This window comes from Gorilla gorilla, chromosome 10 (genome assembly GCF_029281585.2).
Source record: "Gorilla gorilla gorilla isolate KB3781 chromosome 10, NHGRI_mGorGor1-v2.1_pri, whole genome shotgun sequence".
Taxonomy (NCBI): Eukaryota; Metazoa; Chordata; class Mammalia; order Primates; family Hominidae; genus Gorilla; species Gorilla gorilla.
Window position 1 is genome coordinate 120,777,844 of NC_073234.2, and position 27,391 is coordinate 120,805,234.

The 27,391-nt window shown below is 41.5% G+C and overlaps 1 protein-coding gene across 1 annotated transcript in view; it reads left to right on the forward strand.

Moving 5' to 3' along the window:
• The window catches only part of C10H12orf75 (chromosome 10 C12orf75 homolog), a 40,771-nt gene that overhangs the window by 9,037 nt on the left and 4,343 nt on the right, over nt 1-27,391 (forward strand). Inside the window, exons 2-4 of the mRNA XM_031000617.2 lie at nt 9,140-9,164; nt 26,008-26,043; nt 26,816-26,895. Coding sequence (XP_030856477.1) covers nt 9,140-9,164; nt 26,008-26,043; nt 26,816-26,895 — 141 coding nt within the window. The remainder of the gene's footprint in view (nt 1-9,139; nt 9,165-26,007; nt 26,044-26,815; nt 26,896-27,391) is intronic.

Genomic DNA, 27,391 nt, shown 5'->3' on the forward strand with positions numbered 1-27,391 from the left:
ATGTAACTTAGCAATTCATTTACCTGTGAATATTTCTAGTATATTTTATAAAGTCTAGAGTCTATATAGTATAGTGGTCATAAAAGGTATTAATGAACTAAAATGTATATGACCTTTTCTTTCTTTCTTTCTTTTTTTTTTTTTTTTTTTTTGAGGCGGAGTCTTGCTCTGTCACTCAGGCTAGGTGCAGTGGCGTGATCTTCGCTCACTGCAAGCTCCGCCTGCCGGGTTCATGCCTTTTTCCTGCCTCAGCTTCCCGAGTAGCTGGGACTATAGGCGCCCGCCACCACGCTCAGCTAATTTTTTGTATTTTTAGTAGAGACGGGGTTTCACTGTGTTAGCCAGGGTGGTCTCGATCTCCTGACCTCGTGATCCACCCACCTCAGCCTCCCAAAGTGCTGGGATTACAGGCGTGAGCCACCATGCCTGGCCCTTCTTTCTTTTAAAAGATAAAAGTATGTTCTTCATAATAGAGTTTGGCATGTGGGAGGAAATGCTCACATCAATAAATGTTTGAATCTGTATAATACTGAAGACACGCTGGACAGTATGATTCATGGTTTTTAATGAATATGACAGGCTGATTAGCTCTCAAAGGACCATCTGTCTGTAGGAACCAAGATATTGTGTCCATCTACTTAAAATTACTCAATGCAGGTGGGGCGTGGTGGCTCACGCCTGTAATCCCAGCACTTTGGGAGGCAGAGGCGGGTGGATCACAAGGTCAGGAGATCGAGACCATCCTTGTTAACACAGTGAAACCCCGTCTCTACTAAAAATACAAAAAATTAGCCGGGCGTGGTGGCATGCGCCTGTGGTCCTAGCTACTTGGGACGCTGAGGCAGGAGAATCGCTTGGACCTGGGAGGCGGAGGTTGCAGTGAGCTGAGATCGTGCCACTGCAATCCAGCCTGAGCAACAGAGTGAGACTCCGTGTCCCCGCCAAAAAAAAAAAAAAAAAAAAAAAAAAAATTTACTCAGTGCAGTATCTTGTAGCTGGCTTGTGTTATCATTCACGAGGAATAAAGTTCCGTTTGTGTCGTGCATGATACATATATTACATTTAGTTTCCCTCCAGATATTCATTTTGCTCTGTATTTTAAAAGAGAGTATTTTTTGGAGACAGGGAAGGACAAAGATAAGAAGGTCTAGTGGGTTGAATGGTAGCCCCCGAAAAGATATGTCCATGTTCTCTTCTCTGCAGTGAGTGAATGCAACCTTATTTGGATAAAGGATCTTTGCAAATGTAATAAAGTTAAGGGTTTTGAGATGAGGAGATTATACTAGATTATCTGAGTAGGCTCTAAATCCAATGAGAAGGGTGTTTATGAGAGACACAAGATGAGAAGACAGACATAGAAGGGAAGGTGATGTGAAAATGGAGGTGGAGCAGAGATGATGGGGCCACCAGCCAAGGAATACCAAGGAATGCTTGCTGCACCGGAAGCCAGGAGAGGCATGGAATGGGTGCTTCCCTAAGGCCTCTGGAAGGAGTTTGGATCTGCTGAGACCTTGATTTTGTACTTCTGGCCTCCAGATCTATGAGTGCATAGATTTCTGTTGTTTAAACCACCCAGTTTGTGGTAATTTGTTACAGCAGCCATGTGAAACGAAGACAGTATTTTTCTGCAGTAGTTCAGAAATGAGACAAAATCAGAATATAAGAAAATGTATTAAACTGTATACCTGGAGTATAAATAATTCTTTGCTTAAATAAACACAGCACGATGCAATCTTGGTGTGATTCATAAAGCCCTTCAAGACTGTTCAGAACCTTAACCACTACTAGGACACATACAATTTTTATATGAAACATAAAGAATGTCTGAGGGTTTTTTTTTCCCCCGTTTCCTGACACCTAATTCTTCGACACCAAGTGTCCTGCAATTCAATTCAATTCTAACACTACCTGGAGTTAGTGTCAGCCTCCACAGGTTTAATGGGTCGGTCCCACAAGACTGCTCTCCCTTCAGACTCTAGTTGCAAATATTGCACTTCCAGGTTGCCACACTTCTGTCAGCTTGGCTATAGATGTGGGGGTCTTCACAAATCTCTTCAGGCTCAATGATTTGCTGGAATAGCTCACAGGACTCAGGAGGACACTTTCCTCATGTTTACTGTTTGATCATAAAGGGTCTGAATGAACAGCCAGTGGAAGAGGTACTTGGGGAAGTCTGGAAGTGTCCCAAGTGCAGAAGCCTCTGACCCCAGTGGAGTTGGGCTATACCACAGTCCTGATGGGTAGATAAGTTCACCAACCTGTAAGCTCACTGAATCCAGTAATATGGTTTGGCTGTGTCTCCACCCAAATCTCACCTTGAATTGTAATAATCCCCACATGTCAAGGGCTGGGCCAGATGGAGGTAACTGAATCATGGGGGTGGTTCCCCCATACTGTTGTCGTGGTAGTGAATAAGTCATGAGATCTGATGGTTTTATAAATGGGAGTTCCCCTGCACAAGCTCTCTTACCTGCTGCCATGTAAGATGTGACTTTGCTCCTCCTTTGTGTTCCACCATGACTGTGAGGCCTCCGCAGCCATGTGGAACTGTGAGTCAATTAAGCATGTTTCCTTTATAAATTACCCAGTCTAGGGTATGTCTTTATTAGCAGCATGAGAACAGACTAATAAATCCAGTTATTTTGAGGTTTTCGTAGGTGCTGTGGTTTGAATGCGTTCCCCAACATGTGTTGGAAATTTAATACCCAATGCAGTAGTGTTGGGAGGTGGGACCTAATAAGAAGTGATTAGGGCTTGAGGGCTCTGCTCCCATGAATGGATTAATGTGTTTAATCATAAATAAACTGGGGGATGAATGGAATGGGCTGGTTATTGAGAGAGTGGGCTGGTTATTGAGAGAGTGGGTTGCTGTAAAAGCAAGTTTGGCCCCTTCTTGCTCTCTTGCTGTCTTGCACTTCTGCCTTCCCACATGGGATGAAGGAGCATAAAGGCCCTCACCAGATGTGAGCCCCTCAATCTTGGACTTCCCAGCCTCTAGACTGTAAGAAATATATTTTATTTTCTTTATAAATTATCCAGTCTGTGGTATTCTATAACAGCAACACAAAAAGGACCAAGACACAAGCATGGCTGATTAAATCCTTTGCCACTGGTGATTAACTCAATCTCCAGCCTCTCTCCTCTCTCTGCAGGTGGCAGGGTGGAGCTCAATGTTCCAAGCTTCTAATCAAGGCTTGGTCTTTCTAGCAAACAGCCCCCATCATGAAGCCATATAGGGGCTTGGCCAAGAGTCATCTCATTAGAAGCCTCACAGAGAGGCTCCTGTCACTTATCACTCAGGAAATTCCAGGGTTTTTAGGAGCTCTGTGCCAGGAACCAGGGGCAAAGACCAAATATCTTAGGATGAAACTGCAATATCAGATTAAGTTTTTTGAATGTTTGAGTAGATGGGATTTGCTATGCGTTTTTAATTAACTGAGACTTCTGTCATTGAGACTCATGAATAAAATGTTAAAATCTTCTGAAATATGGAAAGTAAAAGCTAAACAGAGCCAAGGTGAGATGAAGTGATACTGTAAACAACCAACAGTGATGAAAATGTCCTTCTTTACATTCTATTTACAATTTTTGTTACTGAAACTGCATATAATACTTTCCTGAGAACAAACCTTTCCCCTCTCCATTTTTAGGAAGATATTTAAAATTATGATGATCATTTCTACAGTTTTGGGAAATAGTCATTAAATCTTTTGACTCCCTCCCCTCCAAATTATAATAGTCTGTCTATATTTTTTGGTGTGTTTTTTTCCCCACAAGAAACATTGTTACCTTTTTTTCATTTCTACTTCTCCTGAGGCCCTAGGCCCATTGTATTAACCCACCAAGGTTATGTTTAAACAGTAAGGAGCCAATTTGGCAGGACATGAAGTGGTATTAGTATGAATGATGTATCCTTGTGGCCTGGAAAAAAATAGATGTAGCATTATACATATTTGCTTAATAAATGATAAAGCACATGAACCACAGATACAGTTTAAAGCAAATGGGATCTTGCCACTATCTAATTTTGATCAAAGCACTTTTTTGCATAATTACTTAGATTAGGGATTGCCATTTGGTTAATTACAATAAATATATAAGCGAAGTGTAATTAAAAGGTTGCAGGGAGGGTAATTTTATTTCTGATCATTTTATGATTTTATACTTTTACAGGACAAATAAACTTATGCTTTGCATTTTATGTACCTAGGTACTCTGATAGTTTTGTTTAGGGTTTCCAACATTTGCAACCTTTTTTTTTTCTTTTGGGAAGTTGTGTGTTAGGGAGTCATATTCTCATTACCCTGGTTACAAACTTCTCAGTAACCACCGTGTTACCTTGCTTCTAAGATGCACATTTTCCTATTAAAAAATGGAGCACATTTTACAATCATACACACACACAGACACACACACACTTCATGGAGTGTTTCTGACTTCTTTGCCCCACCCCTACCATTGCAGTTATTCAGTTGACGATGCCCTTTCAAATGAGGGCCATTTTAGAACAGAGGGAATGGTCTGTTGACTTTGTTTTAAGTGGTGGCACCATGCATCTCCCTTGGGCCTGCTGGGATGTTAAATGGTGAGCCCAGCAGGGAGGAGGCCCTTGATGGTGCCCATAGCTTGGTGCAATCAAGGTGAAGTGGATGGAGAGTTCCTGATGCTGATTAAAATAAGCACTGAATGCACAACATGTGGCCATTTGTAAACTCATTTCTCGTTTCACACACGTTACTATGCTTTGCCTTCCTAGCTGCATTTGTTGGCCCAGTATGTCCTCATTTACTAGATGCTGAAACAAAGTGATTTAGTGACTGTCAGACAAATACTGGCATAGGGATCCGACTCCAGTCATCTGCCTTCTGATTCCACACTGTTCTTACCCCATCACCGTTCTGACATCCCTGAGATGTAGCAGGGCAGCCTTGGCCACTCTCTTCTTCCTGTGGATTGTACTAAGTCACCCCTCATCTTTAAATGTTGAGGACTCGGCCGGGTGTGGTGGCTCACGTTTGTAATCCCAGTACTTGGGGAGGCAAAGGCAGGTGGATCACTTGAGGTCAGGAGTTCAAGACCAGCATGGCCAACATGGAGAAACCCTGTCTCTACTAAAAATACAAAAATAATTAGCTGGGTGTTGTGGCAGGTGCCTGTAATTCCAGCTACTCAGGAGGCTGAGGCAGGAGAATCGCTTGAACCCAGGAAGCAGAGGTTGTGGTGAGCCAAGATTGTGCTGCCGCACTCCAGCCTAGGCAACAGAGTGAGACTGTGTCAAAAAAAAAAAAAAAAAAAAAAAAGTTGAGGACTCATGGTCCACATTATAATCATTGTTTTCTTCCCTCTGTAAGACTTGCAGAATCAAAGGCTCATCTCTGGTTCTCCCTTCCCCTGACTCCAGCAAAACCCAAACATACTCTTTATCCTTTTCCACAAAAATAAAAAAATAAAAGCTAAAAAGATATTATTTTCTTTTTAGACGTAAGCTGAAAATTCTAAGCACCCCCCCAACCAGTTAAATGGACCCCTTCTCTTGGCCAAGGTCATTCCTAAGTTAACCTGCAAAACTAGGTCAGGCCATCATGGGAAGTGGGGATTGGATATGCCTCATTATACCCTCTTCCCTTTGAAATTCAGGCACAACTGACCAGCATTTAACATTAAAACAGACCTTAAGACTGACAAAGCAGACTCTTTGTAGCAGTAAGATACCAACATGACAGCAGGCTCTAAAAGAAGTCAGGCCGGGTGTGGTGGCTCATGTCTGTAATCCTAACACTTTGGGAAGCTGAGGTGATTGGATTGCCTCTGCTCAGAAGTTTGAGACCAGCCTTGGCAACATGGTGAAACCCTGTCTCTATTAAAAAATACAAAAATAAGCCAGGCGTGGTGGTGCACACCTGTAATCCCAGCTACTCAGGAGGCTGAGGCAAGAAAATAGCTTGAACCCAGGAGGCAGAGGTTGCAGTGAGCCAAGATGGCACCACTACACTCCAGCCTTGGGTGACAGCATAAGACTCCAAAAACAAATATATAAAAAAAAAGAAGTCAAAGTATGTTACCCCAAAATATATTTCTTTGACATAAATTTTGAAATGCCAAGCAAAGCTGTCGTTTGAGGGGGAAAATCTGTATTCTGTAGATAAATTCTCTTCCTTTTCCAGGTCTTTTTCCTGATCTTGAATTAGTGTCTGGCCCCTTTTTTTTTTTTTTTTTTTTTTTTTTTGAGACAGAGTCTTGCTCTGTTGTCCAGGCTGGAGTGCAGTGGTGCAATCTCAACTCAATGCAACCTTTGCCTCCTGGGTTCAAGCAATTCTTCTGCCTCAGCCTCCCAAGTAGCTGGGATTATAGGCGCCCACCACCACACCTGGCTAATTTTTGTATTTTTTTAGTAGAGATAGGGTTTCACCATGTTAGCCAGGCTGGTCTCGAACTCCTGACCTCAGGTGATCCACCCACCTCGGCCACCCAAAGTGCTGGAATTACAGGCGTGAGCCACTGTGCCTGGCCTAGCACTTTTTTAAGTCTGATAAGAAACATTTAAAGAAGCTTCATCTGCAAAATAAAACCTTGGTCTCCAAAATCCCTTATCTTAACTCAAGACAATTCCAGGAATCAATTGATTCCAGATCTTTAAATAAACTCTTTCAACCAATTGCCAGTCAGGAAATCTTGGAATCCACCTATCACCTGGAAACAACTCCCCACACCCCCACCACTTTTGAGTTGTCCCGAACCAAACCAGTGTACATCGTACAGGTATTGATTGGCGTCTCATGTCTCCCCGTAACGTATGAAACCAAGTTGTAGCCTAAGCACCTTGGACACGTGTTCTCCAGACCTTCTGAGGCTGTGTCACAGGCATTCCTTAACCTTGGCAAAATAAACTTCTAAATTGATTGAGACCTATCTCAATACTTTTTGATTTACACAGATTTTCTTCTAGATTCTCATGCTTGACTCTAAAATAAAACGTTCATTTTCACGGGTTTATGGTGGCACTAATTTTTGTTTATTTTTTTCTATCAAAAACACTCTACTGTTGGCAGTTTTTCCTATGTTAAGTTTTTTTTAAGTTTAGGATCTTTTGGTTTAATAATCTCTGATTCTAAAGTAGTTTACATATGTATCATTTTAACAGTAATGGTGGCACAGAAATGTTCTTCCCTGAAGAAAGGAACTAAGTTTATTATAAAGTTTAGGTTTAGTCAAAGCCTTAAAAGAATTCGTTTGAGACATAGCCTCAATTATCTTTAGGATCAGCTTTTAATTTGCAGTATTACAGATGCAAAATGAATATCATTGTTTGATTGTTCTTGCAATTTGGCAATAACTTTACCCACAGACTTATTTACTTACTTTGTAGCACATCTTCCTTTATTTTTACACATCTGTGACTTGTGCAGAAGTTATTTTAATTTCTATTTAATATATATTGAAATTGAAATATTAACTTAAGTGTGACGTCTAATAATAACTTAGTTTGCTATTTTTATGTGCCAGCTTTGTGTTAAGTGTTTACATTGTCTTTTTACACATTGTCTTTTTAAATCTTCACAATAAACTTTGAGAAAGATACCTTTTACCCTCATTTGACATAAGGGAGGTGAGGTTTTAAGAGGTTAAAGGATGCTTAATACCATATATCTTGTAAGAGTTGGAACCAAGTCCTGTGCCTCCCAGATAAAGATATTGGGAGGAGGAAATGTGGGCAGAGAATCTGCGAGAAGTAATGGGGATGGAGACCAGAAGAGATGAGCTGTTTTTGTCACAGGGGTGGTGTATTAGGGTTCTCCAGAGGGAGAGAACTAATAGGATAGATGAATGTATGAAGGGGAATTTATTAAGGATTGACTCACATGATCATTAGGTGAAGTTCCACAATAGGCCGTCTGCAAGCTGAGGGGCAAGGAAGCCAGTCCGAGTCCCAGAACCTCAAAAGTAGGGAAGTCAACAGTGCAGTCTTCAGTCTATAGCTGAAGGCCCATGAGCCCCTGGCAAACTACTGGTCCAAGTCCAAGAGTCCGAAAGCTGAAGAACATGGAGTCCGATATTCGAGGGCAGGAAGCATCCAGCATGGGAGACAGATGAAGGCCAGAAGACTCAGCAAGTCTGCTCTTTCCACCGTCTTCTGCCTGCTTTATTCTAGCTGTGCTGATAGCTGATTAGATGGGGCCCACCCAGATTAAGTGTGGGTCTGCCTCTCCCAGTCCACTGACTCAAATGTTAATCTCCTTTGTCAGCACCCTCACAGACACAGCCAGGAACAATACTTTGCATTCTTCAGTTCAATCAAGTAGACGCTCAGTATTAACCATCACAGATGGGAAGCCAATGGGAGCAGAGTTAGAGATGCATGCGACTCTTTTTGGGGCTTCGAGGCTTCCTAATTAATTTAGTCCATTGCTTGCATTAGCGCACAGTTTGACTTAACCGTGCCGTGCAGACACCAACTTAAAAGGTGTATGGCTTAAAAAAGAAAATGTTTCTCGAAGTCTACCAGTTTTAAAATTCGTAAAATGTGAGGTTGGATTAATGTGATCTGTAAGATCTTTTTCAGAACTGGCACCTTGTAATTTACAGGAACTGCTAAAGATGGGTGGAATAGATTCCAAAGCTAAGATTTGAAACTTAAACTAAATTTGAAATTTAAGTTTGGAATTTGAGGCCCGGTGCAGTGACTCATGCCTGTAATCCTAGCACTTTGGGCAATCAAGGTGGGAGGATTGCTTGAGCCCAGGAGTTGGAGAGCAGCCTGGGCAACATGGTGAAACCCCATCTTAAGAAAAAATACAAAAATTAACCAGGCATGGTGGTATGCACCTGTATTCCGAGCTACTCAGGAGGCTGAGGTGTGAGGATCACTTGAGCCCAGGAGGCAGAGGTTGCAGTGAGCCGAGATTGCATCACTGCACTCCAGCTTGGGCAACGAAGTGAGACTGTATCTGAAACAAAAAAAAAAAAAAAAAAAAGATTTGAATTTTATGATTTTTTTGCCCTCCTTTCTCTTTTTGAAAATTTTTTTTAAACTCATTTTCTTTTCTCTTCAGGAATATTACTGTATTTTAATTAGGTATTAGACAACATTTTTATAGCAATACTATCACACCAATACAAACTTATCTTCTTTTTTCTCTAGGCCCTGCAGGAGCAGCCAAAGATGTGTAAGTATTGAATATTAATGATTTTATAAGCTGTCTTTCTGAGGAAGTTGCTGTTTTTCATGATTATGACCTTTAGATCTCTGTGGGTATGGCTGAAAAGACATGGAAATACTTTGTGTATAATGCACATGTCAAGATGATCATTGTAACTAAAGTGCTATTCAGAGAGTGTTCTTTGTGCTTTTCATTAGCTTTTCAGTTGCCTGGGCACTTTAACTCAGGATCTTAAGAAGGGGAAATGTTGAATTGTGTTTTCCATCCCAACTGGTATAGAGATTTTTTTTTTCTTTTAGTTAAAAGCAAGTGATTATAGGAGAAATAAGCATGTAGCTCTTATGACTACGCAGTGTTTTAGAGTTAGCTGGGGAGGAAAGGCTGGGGCCAAGCAGTTACCAAGTGTACATTGAATTGTTTTAAAGTTGATAACTAGATATTCGAATGAATATATAGGGCCATTCAACATAGTCACCATTGAGCTATCTTTAGAGCACAGGACATTTAATAATGGGCATCTCCCTGTGGAGAGATCTGGAGCTCAGGAGCATTCAGGATTTCCATGCCCCTTCTCTCTGCATCCTCCTGCCTCTAATCTAGCTATAGCAAGGACACTACAGCAGTTCACTCTTTAAGAGTATTTCTGGTTACCCAGTGAAGGGTGGGATCAACTCTCCCACCCAAAACTGGGTTGGATGTCAAGACTGATTCACCACATCTCAGGAGGGTGTGGAAAGATGTATTGCTCACATGAGGCTTTCTGGGGAGAGCAGGGCAGCCATCCAAACGGGTCTGGTTTTTATTTTGGTTGGAGAGTGGGCTGGGGTGAGGCTACTTATGAATCGGCAGAGGTTTGATCTTCCTGCTGGCACAGGGAAGAAGTGCCCCCACTTTCTTATTGGCTTACACAGATGTGGGGCAAAAGGGGAGTGATGGGGCTCAAAAGCCGTCAATGGTCAAATATCAAAAATAGGGCCAGGTATGGTGGCGCATGCCTGTAATCCCAGCACTTTGGGAGGCTGAGGCGGGTGGATCACTTGAGGTCAGGAGTTCAAGACCAACCTGGCCAACATGGTGAAACCCTGTCTCTACTAAAAATACAAAAAATTAGCCAGGGATGGTGGCGGGCCCCTGTAATCCCAGCTACTTGGGAGGCTGAGGCAGGAGGATTGCTTGAACTGGGAAGGTGGAGGTTGCAGTGAGCCGAGATCACACCACTACACTCCAGCCTGGGTGACAGAGCCAGACTCTGTCTCAAAAAAAAGAAAAAAAAGAGTCAGACTTTCTTATTTCTTATTACAAAGAATTTAGAGAAGATGAGAATGGGATTGTAAAGCTTTCTGGGAATTAAATATTTAAATATGCATTTTAAAATTAGGACTTTAGATACAAAGGAAGCAGTAATTGATGGCTTCTAGCTCCTGTTTGCTGTGTTGGAGTTTATTACGTAAACATTTAGCAACAGTGAATTCTGCACCCTGACTGTATTCCTATTATTGCAATATTTTGGTTTCTCCTTCAGTCTCTCCCTTCAACTTCTATATGTGTTGCCAGATTAATTTTCCTCAAGCACTGCCCTGCACTTGCATAGGACCTCTGCTCAAAACCTTTCAATTATTCCCATCGTCCTCTGGACTGAACCCAGGATTTATTAGGAATAGGAAGAGCATTTATGTTTTAGCCTCAAACCGACTGGCTCGCATGGCGTGGGAGGAGATGCTACAGTGGAGAGTGAGCAGAGCCCAGGGCTGGGAGGGCTGTGCAGAGCTGCTTCAGGCCACTGTTCTCAGGGGCTTCTGCGACCTCATGCTTCTTGCTCCTGTCCTTGTGTTTTGCTGCGCCCACTGCCTGGAGTGGCCCTTTCCCTTTCCCTTTCTGTTTATAGAAATGACATCTGTTCTGTAGGGCATGTGTGTTATCCTTCGTGAGAAGTATTTCCTGGCTCTCTGAGCTGCATAGTGTGTCTTTCTCCTCAGAACCTTCACAGCATTTTGGACCTTTCTTGTGGGGCATCGTGTTGGGTTTATATCGTAGTTCTTCATGTTCTTGTCTTTTTTCCCTTGAGGATTGAGAGTGGGGCAATACCTTACCCATTTTATTGTGCTCTAGAGTTATTCATGTCATGCTTTGATCATAGTTTGTGTTGAATAAATAGTTGTTGAATCAGTTCCATCATTGCTCTTCAAGGACAGAGTGATTTCATGACATCTTTCTTTTTCTAATAAAATTTAGTGATGATTTTGTCGACAGAATTAACCGTTCCAGGATGCGAGATGCCATTTAACTACTTAACTATTTCACTATTTAGAATCCTGAATTCTTCAGATTTCCCTTGACTATACCTCATTCTATGTCCTATAACTTTAAAATAAAGTAATTTATCAAATAAATGACCTTTTAAAAACAAATGCAGTGGATTTACCTGGAAAAAGTTAAAGAACATTATAATATTACTTTTCCTTACACAAAAGATATATTCAAGCACGTTCAATTTTTTAAGTGGAAGCTATAGATTTATAAATCTTGACTGTAATATTAGGTGATGCCATGAATGAATGACGAGCTAAGAAATTAAGATGACTTAATTTTTTTATTATGCACATTAAAATTTTTTTTAAAAATTAAACAGACTGATCCCAAACCAGAAGGATTGGCCAAAATAGTAGAATAAGTACTGAGAGTAAAGAACTTAGAATAGGGCAAACACAATATTATGCAGACCACAGGAAAGTCTTTGTGGGAAAATGGTTGTTTTTTTGGAAGCCAGAAATACTATATATTTAAAAAATCAATTCTCTAGGAAAGGTCTGCAATTTTTACTACTCGTTTTTCTTATTTATTTGCTGTTTTCTATAGGTGAGAAGTCAGTATATAATAACAAATAAAATGATGTATCTGTCCTGAAGTAGGTCACTGTCTACTAGGGACCAAAATACAGTGTGGTAAGTGCTAATTATTCCAGTGTTCAGAATTTAATGCTGGTCTTGGAATTGAAGGATGAACAAGAGTTCATGCAGAAAAGGAGAAAAATGGCAACCCATGGCAGAGGACAAGCATGAAAAAAGGCATGGGAGTGCCAGAGGACAGTAGGTCTGGGACCAGCCAGCCAGGTGGTGTCCCCTGGAGCCTGTGCCTGTGGTACAGTCTGGGCAGAAGTGAAAGATGAGGTTGATGGGCAGGGCTGGCTTGTGAAGGGCCTTGGGTGCAAGGCCAATAATCGTGCTTGTTTTTTTTTATGCATTCAAGGGCTGATAGAGATTTTAAGGTGGAGAAATTAAATGATTATGTTTGAGTTTTAGGGCAGTAACTCCCAAAGCAGTGTGACACATGGGATGAGGGAGGGTGCAGGCACAGAGGAATAATGGAAGTGAGGCTACAAGAGGGTCAGATAGCAGAGGGAAAGGAGAAGAGGTGATACAAACAAGATGCATTAGAAAATGTAATTAATAAGATTTGTTTGATGACTGAACGGGGAAGGAAAGGAAAGGAAACTCTGAGGATAATGCTGCAGTCAAACTTGAGCCAAGGGAAGCGATGGCTGATAGTCCAAAGAGGTCATGGGGGGCTGAAGGAGGAAGAGAAGTCATTGCGTGTGTCATGATGGCCACATTGGTCACCCTGGGGACTGTAGTTTCAGTTGAGCAGGGTGAATGATAACCAAGTCAAAGTGGAAGTGAGCCAGGTGCAAGGAAGTGGAGAGAGTGATGTGGGTCTTTGGTTTTTACGCTGTTTGGCGGTAAGGAATGGAGGGATGTTGGTGGCTTTAAGAGGAGGCAAATTTTCAGAATATACTGTATTAGAAAAAGAATACCAAGGAAATTTGGAAAGTACAGGAAAGTATTTTTTAAGAGAAAAATTCAGTTATTATTCTACCACCAGAGACAATCATTATGAACATTTTACACTTTTCTTCAAGTGTTTTTTGGTTGTTTCTGCCCAGTTGTGAGTATGGTTGATTTTGTGTATTGAAGTTTGTTTTTCCTTTTGTCTTTTTTTAAAAACTATTTTTTGGCATGGAGGAGGCATGGATATTGCTGTAGGCTAAAAGACAGGAACCAGGAGAGTAAGAAAAGCTGATGGTGATTTGGGGAGGGGGTTTTTCTCTGGTGGTGGAGAGAATAACGATGCATGTAAATCCTATGACAGGCTAGAGAACTCAAAACCTAGCTAGGTTAACCTTCAACACTTGAAAGCATGGTTGACAATGTCTAGAAACTTAATCACCATAAGAAAAAGCCTACATGTGTATCAGGAAACAAGCCTATTTTTCCCTCTCTTTCTGTCTCTTTGAAATTAAATCACAGTGCAGTAACACACTGAACAAAACAAACAAAACAGTGAATTCAAGGTAATGACATTCGGCCACTTTCACAAACCTGCCAACATCAACCATGTTCTTATTTTAGTGTAGCAGATTCTCAGCTATTTGGCACAAATAGGCTGCATTGGGATATTTTTGGTAGGAAATGGCAGAAGCCCAGTTTAAACTGGCCTAAACAAACAAACACAAAGGAATTTATTGGCATGTGGAGTGGAAAAGCTCCAGGGACTTGGCTGTAGTCACAGCTGGATCCAGGTGATCAAACAACAGGAAGAAACTCTCTTCTCTGCTTTCGTCTTCATTCTTAGGCAGCTTTCCTCAAGTGGTGACAAACAGGACCAGTTTATATCTTATCAGCTTCCTAATTCCTGTGGGAAAAAGCAGCTTCTTTTTCCTTGTAGTTTGATCAAAAGTCCTAGGGCTGGGCTCTCTTGGCCCGTTGGGGTCATGTTCCTATCTCGGAATCAGTCAGTGGGCCAGAGAATGTAGGGTGCTCATTGGCCAGGCTGCAGTCATGTGCTCACCACTGGAGCCAATCAGTATCATCAGCCCCACCTTACCATATGGCCAAAGAGCAGGAGAGGGGTGATTCCCCACGGAAAAATTGGGATGCCGTTACCAAAAAAAAGGGGAGAAATTATAAGTGGGCAAACAGAAACAATTGGAATTTAATTGAAAGCATTTTTCTTTTGTAGATCAATTTTCGTGTTCTTAAAGAAGTCTTGATTTAAAGCTTAAGCAATATTTATAAGAATATTATGACTATGTTTGAAATAAGAAACAGTATTAAATAAGTTGACTCAAATATAATGTTTGCTGTTGAAAATAAAAAACCATAGCTACTCAATGTAAACAATGTAATTCAAATACTTCTTTCACTTAAAACATGTAAAGTGAATCTTACTGAGATTCTTTCCTTGGTAAAGCTATTTTATTATTATGGAAGGTAGCAAATACAGAGAAAAATATTTTGGAATGAAATGACATAAAACCCATTGGCAATTTGTTTTTGTTTTTGTGTTTGGAAAAAAGAAATGATAAATCTTTTATGTTGAGTTTCTTGGGATCCTTTATAAATTTACCATGTCTAATGCACCCATGTCAGCTGAGCCCTCTCTGCTCCTCATAGATACAGACCTTAGGATATCTGATGGGCTCTTTTCTCATCCATATAGTAGAAGGTAACGCTGTCTTCTGAGGGTGAAGAGGATGGGGTTGAAGTAGCATTGAAAAAGCCTGCATTTTGGAAGCAGAGGGACTTGTGTTTAAAATCCCCTTCACCATTTGCTAGCTGTGTTACATTGTGTCCTTAGTATAATTATCTGTGAAATTGGGATAATATAATAACTGTGCAGGGTGATCATCTTCATCATCATCGTTCTTACAGTAGTAGCTAATCTTTACTGAGGACTGTGCACCATACACTGATTTCCAGCATTTTCTGTACGTTATCTCCTTCCATACCCATGATAATCTGATGGACAGAATAATGATGTTTCATTTTACAAGTGAGGAGGTGGGGAGCACAGAGAGCTGAAGTAGCTGCTGGAGGGACAGATTACAAATACAGTATATTTAATATCCTAGGAAAATACTTGGCATTATGCTTGTTGCCCCCGGTGAATGACAGCTAGAATTATTAGTTAGTTTAAAATGTTGTTGAAAAAATTTGGCAGGGCCTCTGACATGAATACTTGATGGCAGAAGACCCAGCATATTGAGGGCGTTGCTGTGGTTAGAAATCATATATTCCCATTGGTAGCCACGATGAGATTTTCCTTAGGTCGGACCCTGTGAAATAGGAGCAGGAAAAGAGAGAGCAGATGGACGGATTCATCCAGGGATGGAGAGGAATAGGTGGTGACCAGCAAGTGCTGCAGAAATACTTGACTGCAAGACACGTGCTAGGGAGAGAGGGAAGGGAAACACAAGGGGCTGATGGATAGGGAGGACGGGGAGGGATGGATGAACTGGAGCTGATGTTGCAATAAGAAAGCAGCCTTCTTGGGAATGATGGGACTATCGAAAGGAGGATTTTTTTTTTCCTCCCTAGGGAGTGGGATTTTCTACTCTAAAATGTGGTAAAATAGTTCCAGGAACTAAACTCCATGGAGCAGCCATCGGAGTATGTTAGCAGAGCAGCACAGAAGTTGTTGGGATAGAGGAAGTCAGCAAAATATGAGGTGAGAGGTTGGATGGGTGGTTTTCATGAATTTTTTTCTTTTTTTTTTTTTTTTTTTTTTTTCAGAGTTTTGCTCTGTTGCCCAGGGTGGAGTGCAGTGGCGCTATCTCAGCTCACTGCAACCTCTGCGTCCTGGGTTCAAGTGATTCTCCTGCCTCAGCCTCCCAAGTAGCTGGGATTACAAGCGCATGTCACCACGCCCAGCTGATTTTTGTATTTTTAGTAGAGTTGGGATTTCGCCATATTGGCCAGGCTGGTCTCGAACTCCTGACCTTGTGATCCGCCCGCCTTGGCCTCCCAAAGTGCTGGGATTACAGGTGTGTGCCACTGCGCGGGGCCATTTTCATGGAGTTTTAAATTGACCAAGATAATGGTGCTTAGAAAGAAAAACTTTGGGTCAGGGTCAAAATCTTTGGTGCTCTGGGGACAGTTATGGCAGGGTTTAGGCTCCAGAGAGGAGAGGTTCTGAGTGAAAATGAAATGGCCCCACCTGTGAGAGCTCTGTGGGGAGATGAGGAGCATGCTGGCTCCGTCTCCTGTTAGGAGAAGCTAGGGTAGGTGAGAACAAGATGCATATTCTTGAGGTTTTGAGAAAAGTGGTGCCAGCAAGGAAAAGCCAAATTTCTTAAGGTAAGGAGATGAAGAGTGCACCCTTGCCTTATAGCAAATGATACTTTTACAACCAATTCTGAAATAATTCCTAATACTGTGTGCCCCTTAGTAAGAGAATAACTGGGGGAGGAGAGCTAGAGAGGACAGGGAATTTGCAGTCTGGCTCTTGATCTCTTGCTTCTGGATAAAGAGAAGTTGAAAGCATTCCTTTGAAGTGAATGTTACTCATGTTCTCCAGTCATACACTCTGGAAGAAAGAAAAGGACCAATATTGGCCAATGGGCTCATCCAGGGAGAGAGATCAGAAGAAAACGGTCCAAAGAAGTTTTGAAATTGGAAAGAAATGAATGACATTAAACATAGGCCAAAACAGCCAATGGTAAAACATAATTCATTGTGTAATTAAGGGTTTGCTAGAATGGATTGAAACCACCCCAAGGAGCAGGAACCATCATGAAAACATGTTATAAAGAAAATTAAATAATTATATTTTATCTGGAGAATTGTAGTGTAGATGGAAGTAAACACAATCAATTAATAAACCTATTCCAGAAGGTTATCATGAATGGTAACTAGAAACAGATCAGGACAGCCATGATCTCCAGGGTTTCCATATTCAATTTTTACTGTTTATGAGTCAAAGTAAGTTTAGCCTCTTTAGTGACACTGCAAATAGGGAAAAAGAAAAGACTACAGGCTTTTTTTTTTTTTTTTTGCTTTTTAGATCAGCTCTGATAAGAATAGCTGTATATTTAGAACATTTTTCTTGATGAATAAGTAAAAAATAAATCATTTCTTTGCCACATAACTTTGTTAGTTCTAGAAGCCTAAGGGAAGTGAGAACTTTCTGAATTTTCGGGCAAGTTGTCGCAAGGATGACTTGGGAGCTGCTGTTTCGAATGGCTGGCTGCTATCTCATATTTGTCATCTGTATTTGTCCTCGATCATGACATGGTTTCATTATTTCACTGTTAAAATCTTTAGGTCACTTGGGATAGCTATTTTATACAACCCAGAAACTAAGTAAATGTAATGATGAAAGATTTTGACTACCATATATTACTGAGGAAGAAAAAGATTCATATTTTATGTATTAACTTTGAATAAGGTTTCACTTAATGAAAGTGATAGTTATTGGTAAGATAAATCATAGTAATTTAAAATGATTGTAAGTTGAGGTGTTCCATGCAGATATTTGGTTTTAAATAGGCATGCAAAAAATACATTAATTTAAAAAAAGGCCAGGTAGGCGAAAACCCACCCACCCCAAAGAGCAGCCACAGAGACATGGTCGTTTTGGAGGCAGCCCACCTTCCAGAACCCCGACCTACAAGAAGACAGAGCTTATTTATGATTAGAGAGACATTCAATGTCTCCAGTTCGTTCAGAAAAAGTCTGTGACCCTAGTATAAAACAGAAGGGTGCATAACTACCTAGAGAATCTGGATCAGCACTGCTATTCACCCTGAGAAGGGTAAGAAGAGCACCTGGCTGGTTTTAGTAAGTTCACAGGAAGTGAACTAGAAGTGGAATTAATAGAAACTCTGAGACAGAGGAAACCCGAAGCCATCCATCTGTAATCTTAGTTGCAGTGGTTGCCTTTGGTCAGTTGCTTTTTTTTCTTTTCTTTTCTTCTGTCTTTTTCTTGCATGCCGAGTGTCAAGCCAACTTTGGTAAGGTACATATCACTAAACAGTATCTTACTCTACAACAGTGAGTCATGTTTAAACCATCGACTGAGGATTTATCTTTTCAACAATCCCAAAAGACGTTGAAAGTGGGGAGAATATGAGTTACGGGGGTCACCTTGAATAACACTTGTTTCTGCAAACAGTTTTATTAATGCTATGACTGCAAGTCTGAGTCAGAGCCCTGTAAGTGTGTGACCTTAGGCTAGGAGATGATTATGATACTCAACGGGTGGCTTGAACCTCGACTCATTCTTTCTCCTTGATCACCTGTTCTTTGATAAAAGAAGCTACATTTTTTTGCTAACAAAAGGAGACCTGATTTTAGTTGAATGCCCAATGTATTTTCTGTGTGTGTGTGTGTGTGTGTGTGTGTGAGAGAGAGAGAGAGAGAAAGAGAGAGAGAGGAGAGAGAGAGACAGACAGACAGACAGACACAGGGTCTTGCTCTGTTGCCCAGGCTGGAGTGCAGTGGTGCGATCATGACTCACTGTAACCTCGACCTCCCAGGCTCAGGCAGTCTTCCCATTTCAGCCTCCTGAGTAGCTGGGACTACAGGTGCAAGCCAGCATGCTTGGCTATTTTATTTTGTATTTTTTGAAGAAACAGGGTCTCCTTTGTTGCCCCAGCTGATCTTGAACTCCTGGGCTCAAGATATCTGTCTGCCTTGGCTGCCTGAAGTGCTGAGATTACAGATGTGAGCCGCTGCGCTGGGCTCAGTGTATTTTTTAAACCTGGTCCAAATTGGTGAATACATGTTCTATGGTTCTTAGGGAACGTTCCTGTGGTTTAAAAGGTTTTATAGCTGGGCATGGTGGCATGTGTTTGTAGTCCCAGCCACTCAGGAGGCTAAGGTGGGAGGATCACTTGAGCTGAGGAGTTCGAGATCAGTCTAGGCAACATAGTGAGACTCCATCACTACAAAACCAAAAAAAATATATGTTAGCCAGGTGCGGGGTGTGCGCCTGTGGTGCCAGCTGCTAGGGAGGCCAAGATGGGAGCATCGCTTGAGCCTGAGAGGTTGAGGCTGCAGTGAGCTATGATTGTGCCACTGCTCTCCAGCCTAGGCTACGGAGCAAGACCCTGTCTCAGAAAAAAACCAAAACAATAATAATAAATAAATAAATACAAGGTTTTCCTGATAAGATGGTATTTGAGGTTATGATTAAAAAATATTTCAGTCTTACATTTTTTCAAATGTTACATTACTTTCCACAAATTTTTCAAATGGTATAGATGAGGAGAAACAAAACATTGTCTTGATACCAGAGAAAGCAATTTACCAATAGGTTTTCAGTCATGCTTACCCTGGAAAAACAAGCTTATTACACAAGTTTATTCTTTAGAGTAGTGGCTCGTGTGCAACTAGAAAATGGAATCACTGCTCAGTAAAATTAATGTAAATCCTTTAGTACTGGCTTCCTCCAGCACTCTTTGGACTCCAGAAGTCAGTCTTCCTTCTAAGATTGGCCCTGGGCACAGCTGTAAAGCAGATGATGTTTCGACCAAACCCCAGCACTTGGTTCCAGTCCCTTCCCTTGGGTCTTCCTTCCCCTTTCACTTCTCTAATGGGCTTAATGTCTAGCATAGCTCCCCTAGCAAGAGGAGGATTTGTCTTGATGTGCCACGTACTTATTTCCAGATTTCCCTTGATCCCTTGGTAATTTGGGCTAGTTTCTCTTCCACTGCGTCGGCACCAACGTTTGACTCCATGGTTGTGAAATTGAAGAAGTCGTGATAAGCTTCAATGCTTGGGGCCAGGCCAGAAGTGGTGGGAGGCAAACTGGTAGAATTCACCTTTTACTTTTTATTTTTAGGTGATTTGGTTTATGGCACCTGATCCCTTATCTCCTCTAACTTTGCATTTTGGTTCTCTTGGTATAAGCCTTATCTTCAAGGTTTCTTCCCCATTTATAGTAGATTAAGGGATACTCTTGTTGCCCCTAAGTTGCTTCTCTCCCATTTTCCAGTTTTTAGTGCGTTGGCTTGTGGGCGTCTGGGCATTGCTTCCTGAATTGTGCCCTCCACCCCAGGAGGCTACTATTTAGCAGTGGATTATTCCTGGCTGGGCGCAGTGGCTCACACCTGTAATCTCAGCACTTTGGGAGGGCAAGGCGGGCAGATCACTTGGGGTCAGGAGTTCAAGACCAGCCTGGCCAACATGGTGAGACCCCGTCTGTACTAAAAATACAAAAATTACTCGGGCGTGGTGGTGTGTGCCTATAGTCCCAGGTATTTGGGAGGCTGAGGTAGGAGAATCGCTTGAACCCAGGAGGCAGAGGTTCCAGTGAACTGAGATCACACCACTGCACTCCAGTCGGGGCAAAAGAGCCAGACTCCTTCTCCAGAAAAAAAAAAAAGATTACGATTATACCATGAGAGATTTATCCTGGTTGCTGTATGTCCACTTGCTCCTTTTCTACGGGAGCAAGATTATGTTTAAACTGAGTTTGTAGAGATGTTTGGACCAATTAACTCCCAAAGAGTGTGATCAAGTGCAGCAGAACAGTTTGACCTCTTTTCTAGTTTCAGCCACCGTGAATTGGCCTTGTCTTCACTTTGTTTATCTCCTCCAGCACAGAATAATTCAATCTCCAGGCCCTGATCTCTGAGGGAAGATTCTAGAGGGTGAAGTCATCTCATTCCTTGCTCTTACTGATCTGCATTAGGACTGACTGCAGAAACTAGGGCCTTGCTGCCTCCTTCTGAAGACCTTCTGGGCCCTATCGTTGGCTGCTATTCTCACAAGGCTGGGGAGGGTGTGGCTCTGTGTTCTGCTCTCCCTCCCCATTTCTTTCTCTGGTTTGGGGGACAAATTTTGCAGTCCATCAGCAATCACAGCTGCAGAGCATGCAGTGGTCACTGCCCTACAACTGGAGCTGTAGTGACCAGAAAAGAAAATAATCACATCCTTGGTGAAGAACGGAGTGGCTCATCCAGGAGCTTATGTGGCTGTGGATGTTCTGGCCTGAGCATGGCCATTTCCAGCAAGACATTCTGGATCCTCAGGGCTGAAGAAGGACCAGACACTATTTTTGTAACTTCTGAAACCTAATAGAAATCTATGTGTGCCTACAGTGATGTGTACCTGTAAATGTAAAATTTATTTGCCTTTGATTTGAATGACATAAGCTATCTGTGGGCACCTCAGTTCCCCCATGCCCATCAGAAGCTCCTTTTGGCACTTACATGTGTAAGAAAATATTGACAAGTGAATTATTACAATTTTTATTTTTTGAGACGGGGCCTTGCTCTTTCACCCAGGCTGGAGTGCAGTGTCGTGATCTCAGCTCACTGCAACCACTGTCTCCCGGGCTCAGGTGAACATCTGGGCTGCCTCATCTTAGATCTTTTTTTTGTGAGACCGAGTCTGTCTCTGTTGCCCAGCCTGGAGTGCAATGGCGTGATCTTGGCTCACCGCAACCTCCGCCTCCCAGGTTCAAGCGATTCTCCTGCCTCAGCCTCCCGAGTAGCTGAAATAACAGGCACACATCACCATGCCCAGTTAATTTTTGTATTTTTAGTAGAGACGGGGTTTCGTCATGTTGGCCAGGCTGGTCTCGAACTCCTGACCTCAGGTGATCCGCCTGTCTCGGCCTCCCAAAGTGTTGGGATTAAAGGTGTGAGCCACCGCGCCTGCCCTGTAGATCATTTTAAGGAATCAACGTACCCTTTTCCCTCACAAGAGGGAGGCTCGTGTGATCCTCCCACCGCCACCTCCTGTAGCTGGGACCACAGGTGCACACCACCACACCTGGCTACTTTTATTTTATTTTCTGTGTTCTTAGTAGAGATGAGATCTTGCCATGTTGCCCAGGCTGAAATTATTAAGGCAGGTAAAATCTTTCAAAATAAAGAGTTTTGTGAGGGGAAAAAGGTATGTTGATTCCTTAAAATGGTTTGCAGATGGGGCAGCCCTGATGTTTGGATAGCTAGGGCATTATTCAACGCTTGAGAACTTGAGAACAAGGATTCAAATCCCAAAGACTTAAAGTTTCTTGTAAAAGTGTTGAGTGATAAAATAAATTTAACATCCCAGATTTGAACAGCCACTTCTCTTACCAAAAAACGACCTTTAGGGAAATGAGTCCCCCTACCAGAAGGTGTGCTTTTTAGACTTTTTAGACTATGGAGCCTAAAAACCTAATAACCTGAGGCAATCGCATGGGCCTGTCAGGAGCTTTGGCTTAACATGTCTGGGCCTTCCTTTTACCAGGGGTCTTTATTGCTGTGTATTGACCCATTTTTCTTCCTTACGCTAAAGCTTGTGCAGGTGGGGCAGGACCACACCACCCCAACAGGTAGGATGCTGTGTCCCTTTGAACACTGGCAGGACGGCATTTGGTTCTCTCCCCAGGCAGCTCAACACAAGGGCTTGGACCTATCCTTCCGCAAGAAGAGTTGGTTTAGACCAACCACCGCTTTCTGATTTAACCTTAGTGTGGACCTGGTTGTCCAGATGAATAGATTCTAATGTAACTGCTCCTCAGAACAACCTTTGTATAAAAATGACTTATGTGGCAATTTGACAAGATCTGCAAAGATTGATGGTCCCTGGCAGCAGTTAGAGGTTGTTTCTCATGCTGATGAAACAGACTAGGACTCTTCTACCATCTTGTTTCTGACTTTTCATGAGTGGGATGATAAAAATTGGACAGCTCCTTTGGGAGGCTGAGGCGGGTGGATCACGAGGTCAGGAGATTGAGACCATCCTGGCTAACATGGTGAAACCTCTTCTCTACTAAAAATACAAAAAATTAGCCGGGTGTGGTGGCGGGTGCCTGTAGTCCCAGCTACTGGGGAGGCTGAGGCAGGAGAATGGCGTGAACCTGGGAGGCGGAGCTTGCAGTGAGCTGAGATCGCGCCACTGCACTCCAGCCTGGGTGACAGAGCAAGACTCCGTCTCAAAAAAAAAAAAAAAAAAAATTGGAGCGCTCCAGCTGCGGGAAGGTGCATGTTTCTCTAATGCAAATTAGCATGGGCCTACAGTGTATGAAGCAGGAATCAGGATTACACAAATCTGGGTTTGAATTCTGGCTCTATGATTTAGTTTCGTAACTTCGGTCATGCTACTCAGTTTTTTCATTTCTAAAATGTGAGTAGTACTGGTCTTGCAAGATTGTGTAAGGATTAAATGAACTGATATAATAGGATTAGCAAAGTGCCTAGTATAGTTACACAATCAGGTTGAGAGATGGGGTTATGGTCAAAGCTTTTGCAAAAGCAGTATGGAGGTGAATCGCCCACTTTAGGAGAAGCCACTACGTTGGTCTTTCACAGGAAGTGTTTTTGACTTTTACATCTTTCTACCTGAGAAGCAGAGTGGTGAATGAGAATGCGGAGCATGGCTTTGGTGCCAGATGGATGGGGTATGGATGTTGGTCATGCTTGTTAGTCTTGTATGTTTATGAATTACATGGCTTTCTGCACCTGGTTCCTCAGGCCTAGGCCCTCAGAGCTGTTGTGAGGAATAGCATGGATGCATGTGCAGTGTCCTGCACTGTGCCTGACACACAGGAGAGACTCATGAATGACACCATTATACCCACGGAGTCCTGGTCTCTAGTCCTAGTGTTGTAGAATAACTGTTTGTGGAAGGAATGGATGAAGTGACAGTCTTATACATGGGAGTGTGTATGCAAAGGCAGGCTTTACAACTTACTGGAAGGTTTAAAAGAGTGGATATCTGGCCGGGCGCGGTGGCTCAGCCTGTAATCCCAGCACTTTGGGAGGCCGAGGTGGGAGGATCACGAGGTCAGGAGATCAAGACCATCCTGGCCAACATGTTGAAACCCTGTCTCCACTAAAAATACAAAAATTAGCTGAGCATGGTGGCACGGGCCTGGAATCCCAGCTACTCGGGAGGCTGAGGCAGGAGAATCACTTGAACCAGGGAGTCAGAGGTTGCAGGGAGCCGAGATTGTGCCACTGCACTCCAGGCTGGTGACAAAGCAAGACTCTGTCTCAATTAAAAAAAAAAAAAAAAAGAGTGGACATCTTATAAGTCTTTATAGGTAGTTTTTTTTTAAGATTTGGCATTATATCTGAAGCTTAATTTATTATCCAATAAATATGGCAACTACATTATCATTTCCTGCCAGTTATACGTGTGAGGTTGTTGATTAATTTTATAATGGAGAACACAGATTGAGTTTTAAGATATTGAATAATTTAATAGGAGAAAGTAAATGACTATTTTCTTACATTTGGGAAAGTGAAAATATATTTTAAAACCTTGAATATATCCTTAAGCACAGTTAAGCAAAAGGGGAAAGAATTAAAATAAACAGATATGTAAATGGATGTGAAAAGAATAGTCATGGCCGGAAATGTGTGTCATAAGCTACCAGTTACATACAGGTTCAAGTGATTTCATGAGAAAGTTAATCACTCAGGACCAAAGTAAACAGTTCTTATCAGAACTTATCTTGAACGAGTTTGTCCTCATCATTTCTCCATTATCTATGCTAAAGGATTATAAATCCATTTTAATTAAAAGTGAACAACTCTCTCTTATACCACATCAATAAGCATAACACCATTAGTATGACTTTGACACTTGAACTAAAAAAACAATCCAGCGTTAAGAGGTAAATGAAGCTGATAACCATCTAGTGAATTTAGGTTATGTGCTCAGTTTGGATAAATTAGGTCTCAAGATGGATTTTGCACTCTCTTCCAGTATTAGCTGTTCATGGCCAGCGTTCACCAGATAATTATGAAATCTACACTTTCATTCTTTATAGACTTGGACTTACTGGCTGTTGCAATAAAACAAAAATCTCATGCACATATACAGTCACATTTGAAATATTCACAGCTTTTAAGTGGGTAAAATCATAGTTAGACAATCTCTGAATCAGAAGAGTCAATGACATTTAGATGTTTGCAGTCTGCTTTTTTCTCAACTGAAGCCCCTTAGCGTTACAAGTTGAATTCAGCCAGATACATTGGAATCTTGTTGAATTATTTTTTTTTTCTTTCAGAAAAGCAACTTATGTATGCCAACTAGTGCTTCAAGGAAAGTGTCCTGATTCTCTTAGAAATACGCCAAGGAATTCTGGTAGAATATGGACTCCTTTTTTTTTTTTTTTTTTTTGAGACCAAGTATCCCTCTGTTGCCCAAGCTGGAGTGTAATGGCGTGATCTCTGCTCACTGCAACCTCCACCTCCTGGGTTCAAGGATTCCTGTGCCTCAGCCTCTTGAGTAGCTGGGACTACAAGCGTCACCATGCCTGGCTAATTTTTGTATTTTTAGTAGAGATGGGGTTTCACCATGTTGGCCAAGCTGGTCTCGAACTCTTGACCTCAGGTGATCCGCCCGCCTCGGCCTCCCAAAGTGCTGGTATTACAGACATGAGCCACCACGCCCAGCTTGGATTCCTCTTAATGCAAGGAGAGAAGCTGTGCATTTCAAAGTAGTGATCCCCTCTAAATGTGTCCTTTTAAACATTTCTCCCTCTCTTTGCAGTAGATCATGTATGAAATGGCTCATGTTTTTGGATAAAAAAAAATCAAATAGGCATTAACTCTTTTTGCACTGAAGAAATCTTTCAGTACCTATAGTTGTGCCACTGAGGTGTCATAAGAGATCTAAAACCATGTATTAGGACTGTAAGAGACCTGAGGGGTCATCTGGTCAACCAGCTTATTTTACAAATGAGACACAGGCTGGCAGCTCGCCCACAGCCTGTCTGTCACACAGGGAGTGGGTGGTACACACAAGACGATAACTCAGGCTTCTTTCCAATTTCAGCTGCCCTCAGTTTTCCATTTCATTTGGCAGTTGTGCATTTTGGCATTTGCTGGATTCACACATTTTGGTTTGTAGAATATTACCAAGTTTTAACGTATGAATGATTGAGGCGAAGGCAGAATATTGTCACAGAAACACTTGATGGATAGTTTTGCTCCTCTACTTAAGTCTGATGGAAACATTTGAAATAAAATTGACTTTAACTCAGTAGTCCCTTTTTCTCATAACCAAAAATGAAGTCCCCGACTATGTAACCAAGTGTCTCATAGCAAATGTTTCTGACCTTTTAGAGCAGAAGAATCCATAACAGAAGATGACAAGAGGAGGTATGTTTGGTGTTGCAGCTGGCTTTAGTTTGAATGGTTTTGGCCATACCTCATGGATTTAACACACTGTAGCATATTCCCAATAACACAGATTCTGCCAGGAAAACTGTTGGCACAGAGAATACAGGTAGGGGCATATGGTCTGAAAAAGAACTTGCCCAGGATTCATCATCTTTGCTCCTTCCAGGCAAACTTGGTTTTTGTCCTATGCATGTGGCGTGTGCTAATTTTCATCCTATGACCTTCGGGTGTGCTCTTCTCCCTAACTGGATGACTTCCCTTCATTCTCTCAGCCTTCCCTGTCCTCCTACTTCTCTGATTAACTGCACTCCACCCTCATTTCTCTCTTGCTGTCTCTGCCCTCATTTTGTATCTCTATTAGTAAGATATCTTTGTGTGTCCATAATGCCTAATATCATACCATGTTGACCACTCTGAATTATTGATAAATGTTAACTGTAACATGTCACTGTATGATATTTAATACTCTACTAAATTGTAACATCCCAAAGTCTTTTCTTCTTTCTCATTACGAGTAAAATATCTAAAAATTCTACTAACGCAATACATCTTTCTTTTTTTTAAAGAAAATAGCTTCTTTTTAACCTAGGAAACCAATTATATTCCCAAGGGCCATAATATTCTAGATTCTACTTTTGAAAAATCATGAGTTATTTTAATAATTATATAATTGTTTGGAGTACTCCATGCTTCTATTGCTTCCTGTAAATAGATAGTACCATTTAAATTGGTTTGATTTCTTTTTATCAAGAAACTATGGAGGAGTATATGTTGGTCTACCATCCGAAGCTGTCAATATGGTGTCCAGTCAAACAAAGACGGTTCGGAAAAGTAAGTGAAATCATGTGCTATTGATTTTCCCTAATTATTTATTTTTATGTTTTATGAAAAAGCATGAAATTTATATTTCGGCTTACTCGACTCAACCTATATATTGGTTGCAGTGAACCATGTATAAGTACTGTCTGTTCATTGCAGTCATTGGTTGAAATGGCCACCCACATGGTAAGAAGAATTCCAGAGCATAATTTAGCTTTTATTTGTGGTTATGCTCCATATTTTTAATTTCTTGTTAATTTTAGCAATGATCAGTGTGAAAATGAAAGCTAATATTTATGTAAGTTTATGGCATTTTCATAGAACAGAAAGGTAAATTTCTGTAATATAAGATGACTGACTGATAAGCAATCTGCTGTTTAAAGGAAAAATAATTGCCTATTGCATAATTAAATGAGGCTTCATTTTCTGAGTTTTAATAGTTAGCAATTATGGGGCCAATGAAGTCCTTTTGACTAATAGGTACCTTTTGACTGATAGCTTCTTGCTC